The 9,815-nt window shown below is 34.5% G+C and overlaps 1 protein-coding gene across 1 annotated transcript; it reads right to left on the bottom strand.

Moving 5' to 3' along the window:
- Positions 1-4,267: 4,267 nt before the first annotated feature.
- On the bottom strand, positions 4,268-6,142 carry HELRODRAFT_78193 (hypothetical protein; the record flags this gene model as incomplete). Its single annotated transcript, XM_009018570.1, has 4 exons — positions 4,268-4,450; positions 4,784-4,919; positions 5,345-5,530; positions 5,898-6,142. Coding segments are annotated over 4 exons (750 nt in total), but the record flags the coding sequence as incomplete, so codon positions are not given.
- Between the last annotated feature and the right edge of the window lie 3,673 nt (positions 6,143-9,815).

Raw genomic sequence — 9,815 nt, 5'->3', positions numbered from 1 at the left:
ACACAACAAGAGTAAAATAAAAGTAATAATAATAATAACAACAAGGATATAATAATAATAATAATAAAAATAATAAGAGACAGAATAACAAACATGCACGCCTTCACATGAGCAGCAACTGATCGTCTTTCAGACGAATCCTTGAAATAAAATACGACTCTGTAGCGATAAATAACACCACAAGTGTTCCATTAGGTTCACACAGGCTCGTAGAGAGAGAGAGAGAGAGAGAGAGAGAGAGAGAGAGAGAGAGAGAGAGAGAGAGAAAGAAAAGGAGAGAGAGGGATCAAAAGATAGAAATAGAGAATCAGAAAGAAATGGAAAACTAAAAAATAAAGAAAAGCAATTAAGAAAGAGGTAAGCGACAGTGGGAGATAGAAATATACACATAATATACTTATAAATAGAAATATGAAATATACCTATGAAGATAGGTAAAAAATGAGAGAGAGAAAAGAGAAAAAGAAAAAAAATAATGAAAGAATAAAAAAAGAAGAGATAGATATAGTGAGAGAGAAAGAGAGAGAGAGAGAGAGGAGAGAGAGATTAACATAAAAATACCAACGTATGATATAAAACTCTGGCACTACTGAATTGACGAATGAATTGAATGAGCGATTGAACGTCTTAATGCGTTTTTGTGTGCTTCATTTGGCAAGCATTAATTGAAGACTACCCGAAATGATTAAAAGTTCATTGGTTCTTTAATAAATCTTCGGACGATTGAATATAAAATGCTACTACTACTACTACTACTACTACTTTTTAGTCTTTATTATTGCAGCTCTGACTGACATACGCAGAACCACTTACAATGTTACATATATATATATATATTATTTATATATCTTGTATTATGTTCTTCATATCTTCATCCATTGATTTGAAGCAGCTATCGTCGTCGTCAACATCATCATCACCAACATCTTCATCATCATCATCATCGTCATCATCATCATCATCGTCGTCATCATCACCATCATTATGATGTTTCCCTATCTCTCCACCTACCGTTTCCGGCTTTAGGAAATTGTACAGAGAATTTTGATTAGAACATCATCACTATTATCATCATTCTTCCATGCTATCATCATCATCTTCTTCTTCTTCTTCTTTATCTTCATCGTCGTCATCACCATCATCAACATCGTCATCACTATCATCATCATCATCATCATCATCATCATCATCATAATCTTCATCATAATCTTCATCATTATCATCATCATCATTTCTCACGTGACCTAATACATTGTGGCAGCGGTAGTAGTAGTAGCAGTGGTAGCAGCGATCAGTCGGTCGAACAACTTACGATGGCTCACCGGGCTTCTAATTGATTTTAACACGTCAGCCGCAAAAACAAAAAATTATAAATAAACAAAGGTATAAATGTAAAGAATCAATAGAATAAAAATAATCACTGCTACTATTACTTCCACTACCGCTACTGCAGCTGTACTACCACCCCTACCACCACCACCACCACCACTACTACTACTACTACTACTACTACTACTACTACTAATAATAATAATAATAATAATAATGATGATGATGATGATAATGATGATAATAATTATAATAATAATATTAAGCAAGTGTGCACAGCTGTCCATGGAAATGAAATACGAAAAGGCGGTAGAGGCTTAATCATCTGGCAGAAACTTAATAACCAACATACAAACCGACAAAAACAATGTTAATATGTATGTATGTATGTGTGTATGTATGTATGTATGTATGTATGTACGGCTGTATGTTTGTATGTATCTTATGGTATTTACAGTATTTGTATTTCTGCATTTAAAAGTTGTAAGCTAATACCGTTAGTACAGAGACTAACAGTGATGAGTCTTTCTGTATACAAATGAATGCTCGTAACCTGGTTGCGTGTTTGTTGTTTGTGTGTGTGTGTGTGCGTGTGTGTATGTTTCTGTATCTGTATGTTTGTGTGAGCAAGTGCTTGTATGTGTGTGTGTTTGCGTGCGTGTGTGTGTGTGTGTCTGAGTGTGTTGCTAGGAACACTACTGACACAAACATGAGTTTATCATGAATTTTATCACCATCAGCTAAAACATCATTACCGTTTCGGTAATCATTACTTATTTCCTTGTTATGTTCCCTAGCACTTTCCTCTTCCTCTTCTTCCTCCTCCTCGTCATCATCATCACCACCCTCATCATCATCATCATAGTCATCACCGTCGTAGCAATCATCATTCCACATCTTCTAACACTCCATAAAATAAATTGTTTAATTTTAAAATTTTCAACTGTATACAATGTGTCACGCATACACACACACACGGGCGCGTACACTTAGATCGCACGCACACGCACACACAAACACAAACAAATACATACATAAACATTTGCACTTACATACTTACTCTCATACACACACATACATTATTGGCATATGTGTGCGTGTGTGTGCGTGTATGTGTGTGGTGTGTGTGTGTGTGTATGTAGATACAATTTTGTAAATTTTTAACAAATTCAACGGATGTCGCTAACACATTTTTCTCCATTTCATCACGTATCTCGCACATTACTGGCTTTGTTAGCAAACATTGGTTACATGCATAAATCTATATTGTCATCGTCTATATAGTGATCCGTGTTTGGCTGCTTTGTTTACTTCGGGCCGGATTTAAAGCCCAAAAAACTGCGTGAAAAGTTAGGCTAATAAAAGTTAGCCATCTATAAAAGAGTATCCATTAAACTATTTGGCCCTGAAAATATTAATTAAATAGGTACAAAGGGGGTCTTCGCTCCCTCATTACCACAGGGCCCTTCACACTTCTAAATTTGGCCCTGCGTTCACTGATGTGTCAGTATGTGTGTGGTTTAATGTGAAGTGATGTGTTTGATTAGGTGGAATCCAGATCAATTAAACGTCTCTCAGATCATTTCAGCTTGTATGATAACCTTTCATCGGCTTCTATTTATGCTTAATTTCATTATCGCCACTTTTATCGTCTTCATCATTAACTGCCACGGAACATGGCTATTTGCAACATAAATAAATGCAACAAACACATCATCACCAACAACAACATTAACTACAAAAACACCAACAACAAAAAAAAACATTAAAACAACATTAAAAAAACATCAACAACAACATCATCAAAAACAACAACAACATCAACAACAACATCAACAACAACAACAACAAATCAACAACATAAATATTCACGACATCAACACCAGCGAGTAAAATAACAATAGCAACAGCAACAACATTATCAACAGCCATCGCGAACCCATAACAATGGAGGCATTAACCCTTTGATGTGCGGCACAACAAAGAAAACAAGTTGGTGCATCCAGGCTCCTATATTAAACCTCAAATTATGATACGATGCACGTTTCCTCTAATTCACCCATCCTTCTCTCTCTCTCTCTCTCTCCTCTTTCTCATTCTGTTGTCTCTTATTTTCTTCCTGTTTTTCCACTCTTCTATCTTTTTTCATTTGCCTCTTTGTCTTTTTATCTTTATCTCTCTCTCTCTCTCTCTCTCTCTCTCTCTCTCTCGCGTTATTAGATTCGGTAAGAAGTACAAAATACCGTATTGTACAATTGCATGTACAATTGTACATGCATGTGGATAGATTCGAGTTTCGATTAGATGAATATTTTCAGCATTCCATTCTATTATTGAAACGTATTTAAAATATATCAAATGATTTATCCATAAAACCCATACAATTTATTTTAAAATACATATCTAATTAATAATAAATAATTAATTAATCAATGAAGAATTAAAAAATAGGAACGTCGCATTTAACAACAATCCTCTCTCAATCAACAACACAGATGGTTCACTTCGAAAATATTTACACACACACACACACACACACCACACACACACACATATACACACACAGACACATACACTCACACTCACGCACATACACATACAAATGTACATACAAACAAATTAACATCTATCCAATCAATGAATTTGGCAGAGTTAAGAGCACACTTCCACATACATTTTAAAAAACGACGCGGGCAGAATAAATATTTAATTATATAAATAATTACAAAAATATCTGTTTTAATTACTCAACAAAATTAATACGACATGAAGCATTAAGATAACAAAATTAACTATGCCTAAAGCTAGTAATGTTTTTATAAATTAATCGTCATTATTAAACAAGTCCCAAACACAGGCTGCACATACACTCATACAAACACACACACATGCACACACGAACAAACGCATACACACACAAACACACACACACACACCATCATTTGTTCTGTTCTTCTTGGGCCACCAGGATATTATCTCGGAGCGAGATGAGATCTTCGGCTTCCTGGAAGAATGGGTGGTTCACAAGATCCTGGCTTCGACTTCTCTTGTCGACCTCTACCTCCAAACATTTGTCCAGAAAATCTTGAAGATGTGGCGTTACTCTGTGTTGCTCTTGAACCTGAGTACGTACGTACGAAATGTAATGTATAGATATATATATGTAAAGTTATATAGAGATATATGTATAGATAGATGTTTATAATTAATGTGTGACATGTATTTTTCTCATTTTTTGGCCTATATTTTGTAATATTTATTAACATCCCATAACAATAATTTGTTATGGGATGTTAATAAAAAAGAAAAAAAATTATGAATATAAGTTATATAAACTTATAAGAGCACGTACATGTATTTGTATTTTGAAGATGATTTATTCTTGGCAAACGTTAATAATTTTCATATTTTTAAGAATAACACAAGTTAGTAGTAAAGGAAACAGAGAACAAACTTTTGGTTTTCCATTTGTGGTGATGAGGAAGAGGGCTCGTACAGGTGACTCATCAAGGTAGGGTGGCGTGCCGTCAACCATCTCAATGGTCAAGATGCCCATGCTCCAGACATCTACTTTGAAACTGTACATCTGTCTAGAGGTGCGTGTTGTATTGTTAGGTGGTTATGATGATGGAGATGATGATAAATATGATGATGATGATGGAGATGATAGATAGGTGTTCAATTAGTCATCCAGAGAGTTATGAATTTTTTGGTAAATTAATGATAACATTTTTAAACTGGCAAACAATTTATAAATTGTAATTTTAAAACTTATGGTCTCACATTTTCAAACAAAACATTAAAGTAGGAAATGTATCAATACATGGTCAATAACAATCACGCAAGCAAAAGCATCTATCGAATAAAAACAAGTTATATGATGAAATTTTAAACAAATTAAAAACAGTAAAAATGATTTCACTCAGTTAAATAAAATAGACAACATCAAATTCATTCCACCCAACTACATCGCATCCAACTGCCTGGAACCCAGCTACCAGCAGCAGCTACTAACTTGGCGACAACTTCAGGTGCCATCCAATAAGGAGTTCCCACCATGGTCTGGCGTTCGGATGTTTGAGCACAGAAGCCAAAGTCGATGATTTTGACTTGTCCCTCCATGCCGAGTAGGATGTTGTCGCTCTTGATATCCCGATGGATGATCCCCCGCGTGTGTAGGTAGGCCAGCGCGTCCACACATCTGTGGCGACGGTGGTTGCGGTAGTGGTGGTCGTTGTAGTGTGGCGTGGTTTGGTGTGGTGGTTATAAGGGTGATGAAAAATGGTGTTTAATAATGTTAGTGATAACGATGTATGACTTGAAAATTAAATAATGATTCAAAATATTTAAATATCTGTAGGCTACGTTACGTAATATCATCTTAACTAAAACAAATCACCGTCATCATCAACAACCTTGCCATCATTTTTCCTCGCCAGCATATAAACTTCAACTTTAACCTCATCACCATCTCAATTTGTTGCATTGTCTATCTAATTAATGTTTTTTTTATATTTATACCCACAACAAGTCGACACACCACCTCCCAAAAAACGTCCAAAACTAACCGCGCGCATATGCCGGCAATTTGTGGAATACGCAGAACTGTTTCCGTACAGACTCCAGTTAGAGATCCTCCTCCCAAATACTCCATGACGACCCAGAGCTCCTTGTCGCAATCCGTCAGATAACTTTCGATGTAGTTGATGATGTTTGGATGGTTGAGGCTTCGCATAACTTCAATCTCTGTCAGGAGTAGCTCGAGTTTCGGCTGCTCTGCAAGTGCCATGCGTTTGATGGCCACCAACTGTTCACCTGTGTCTGATTGTAGGAAAAAATTTAAAGTTTGTCTAGGCTTTTTTCAATAAAGTCAAAATATGAATAATTGAAAAAATTATTTGCGAAGTTTCATTTTTTAAGAATATGAATGCACGTTTTGACCGTGTTGTTTGTAGTTGGAGATGGCAAATCAACAAAAAGAGTTTGGCTTACCTGTGGAGTTTTTACAAGTGGCTTTTAACACTGTTCCAGAAGCTCTAATTAATCATCATATTTTCGTTATATTGCTTTTTGTTGCAAATATATTTTTATTAATAAATTATAAATGACATTATAGTAATTGTAAATTTTTTATCACCATCATCACAACCATCACCGCAATCATCATCTTCATCATCATTATCATCATCACAACCAATGCCCCAATTATCACTATCATCAACACAATCATCATCATCATTATCAAAATCATCATTATCATCATTGTCATCACCAAAATTGTACTCTTAATTTAAACCATGGTCTGGTTCGTCGTCATATAAAGACCTGCAACATCGTCTTCATCACAAAAACATCATCATCATCATCATTATTATTATCATCATCATCATCATCAACATCATCATCATCAACATCATCAACATCTCACCCTTCTCCAGCTAGTACATTAACGTTGAAGTTGTATTTCTGATCTGGAGTTGAGCTGGTTACCAACGATTCTTAAATAAATTCATAAATTAATAATCCACAATTGTTTATTAGTATGTCATAAAAATTTGTTGTCATTATCAATCAACCGCTTCGCTAATTATCAAACTAATAAATATCCAAACCAAACAAATTATTACTATTATCATTGTAAAGGTTAAAAGGTCAATTATAAATACTCCTAGAGATGGCAGAAATTCAAAGAGAGCGCATGTGAACAGACACGCGAATTCAAGCATCACACACATCGCATGCAATATGCACGGACGGATCTTCTTGCATTTAAACCTGGTCACTGCAGCATCATGACCAGGCGCCTTGGCCATTACGACATAATTCAAAATTGAAAAGATATAAACTGCATACTAACTCAATACCCTCATCACTTCATCTTCAGACATCGTCAATCGCTTCTTTTTGCTTTCGTTGCTATTTTTATTACTGTTACTAGTTGTACTAGATCTACGGTTATTATTATTATTATTATTATTATTATTAGTAGTAGTAGTAGTAGTATTTGTTGTAGTAATAGTAGAATTAGTGTTACTATTATTACTGCTACTGTTACTATCATCGCTCCCTCGATTCTTATTTACGGAGGCATAGACCGGATCATTCGGATTAGGAAAAGTTGGGAAAAATGGCGAACGGTTGGACGTGGGGGAAGATGAGGACGATTGCGACATTGGGGAAGAGTCCGCGGAGTATGGAGATATTGGTGGGGAGATGGTATACTCGTCGCATTCTTCCAGGGAATTTGCTTTCGTTGTCTCTTTAGTATACCTGGTATGTTTGGTTATATGTTTATGTTAACGTGTATATATGTATTTGGTTATAAGTTCACGTATATGTTTTCTTTATACTTACGTTCATGTTATGTTTATTTTTGCTGCTACGTTGTATTATGTTTTTGTTTTGGTATGTTTTGTTTGATGTATTTAATTTTTGTGTTGTTTGATTTTGTTTGTTTATATTTTTTTAACCTTGAGTCTCTTATTTTGCCGTTCACCACTTGAGAACTTCTGTTTGCTAGCTGGAAAGTAATTAGATGGTGGGTTGGTTGGTTGGTTGGTGGGTTGGTTGGTTGGCTGGCTGGGTGATTTTTTACGGTATAATTATTGTTTGATAATTACAACAGTTTTGCAGTTTTGTAATAAACGACTGTTTGATGGTTTTAAAAAATTTAAATTTTCTTTTGCTTAGACAGTGTTTACACATTTAAAATTACCTTGGAAAAAATCTAATGAACAAAACTTGAAATTAAGCAAAAACGTTGAAATAATGCTAAACCAGAGCAGGGTCAACTGAAGTGGATTGGCATTTTGATCTTCTATTCACTTCCATAGACAGACGGAAGAACGGTGTTTCCAACAAGTCGCCGGCAGATTTTTCGCAAGTTTTTTTAACTTCAGGTGGTTTTTGGGTTGGACCTTTGCCGTTGTTGGGATTTGGAATTTGGATGTTGGGAACATTCTTCTGCTACGTGTACATTCGGGCGGAGGTTGAAAATGAACATATTTGTAAGGTAGGAATAATGGCACAATATTTGGTTTTATATAAACATTTCAACGAGAAATAATTTCTTAATTTAGACACATTTTTTAATATAAAAAGTAAATTACCTTTATTAAAACAGTTTTGTGACATAAACTATAACAATTTTTCTAAAAAGCGAATAAAACTCAAAAATTGATAGCAAAAATGCACTGGAGTGACCAGCACACAGCAGACGAACGCCGACCTGAACATCCAGGACAGCCTGGTCTACGTAGAACTTCCCATTATCTTCCGATATGAAGCTGCTGTACCTGACAGCACTGTTATTCGCGTCGTTGTTTATCAGGTTCAAAGTTATTAAGGCCATCTTTATGTCGTTGGAGTTTTCTTTTTGCTCCTTTCGACTGAAGTTGAGTTAATTTTCACATAATTAACTTGAAAAATTTTGAATTGACTTTCATTTTTATATGAAATTTTGTCGATAAAAATATTGATTCTAAGTTATTTCAATTTGAAACATCTATAGTTATAGATACAAAACCTGAAATTATTTTTGACCAAGGTCTTCCAGTTTTTCGGAAATTCGGACTGATCTCTCTGAAATTTGAGCAGCAGCACCTGTTCGCTCTGCTTGGCACGCTGCATTTTGTCCAAGTTGAAACTGCCAGACCAGGACATCTTCTTCATCTCTGATTTGTAAAACAAATATCGATTGACGTTTTTAATAATTTTTAATAATTTTAATAATTAAATCATATTTTGAAAGAACCTGTAACGTCTGCTTATATTAAAAAGCTTTCAAACATGAACAAGAAAGATTGAACAAATAAATAAATGCCTTAAGAATAAAAATAATTAATAATATAGTATTTAAATTACTTTTGTCACGAGTTCACGATATATTAGTTCAAGATAAAAATGTTAAAGGCAGTTTGGCGTATCTAGCTAGGAAGTAAACTTCATAAGAAACTGAAATCAAGATATAAACGTTTAAACTTCTATACTAAATCAAAATTAACACCATCAAAGATTGTGTTGTATGTATATGTGTTTAAATGAATTTCCGATCAATAAATATAATAAACAGTTAACTAATTATTTAATTAACGGATTAATTAATTTTAATTGGTTAAAATTGAGTTGTTGCAGTTTTTGTTTACGGTGAATACTTTATTGTGTTAGATCTTACCAACGTTACTATTTATAAACGAATTCATTAATGAGCAACTCAGGTAGACGTAAAATTTGTAATAATTTCTGTCACGTATGCGATAGCTCTCAATACGTTGCTTTGCAATTGTCCTTTTGCTTAGACTTACTTACATAGACTCTTTTTTTGTGAGAGAATAAAAGTTGGTGAGAGAATAAAAAAGAGAAAGAGAGAGAAAGAAAATAAGAAAAAGATAAACACAGAGAGAGAGAGAGAGAGAGAGAGAGAGAGGGGGGGGGGGAAGGGAGAAAGAGATACAAAGCAAGGAAAGTTAAGATATATAACAGATGGG

Source organism: Helobdella robusta, assembly GCF_000326865.2.
Source record: "Helobdella robusta unplaced genomic scaffold HELROscaffold_22, whole genome shotgun sequence".
Classification (NCBI taxonomy): domain Eukaryota; kingdom Metazoa; phylum Annelida; class Clitellata; order Rhynchobdellida; family Glossiphoniidae; genus Helobdella; species Helobdella robusta.
Note: the sequence above shows the minus strand (reverse complement) of the source record. Positions and strands in the feature narration are given on the sequence as shown.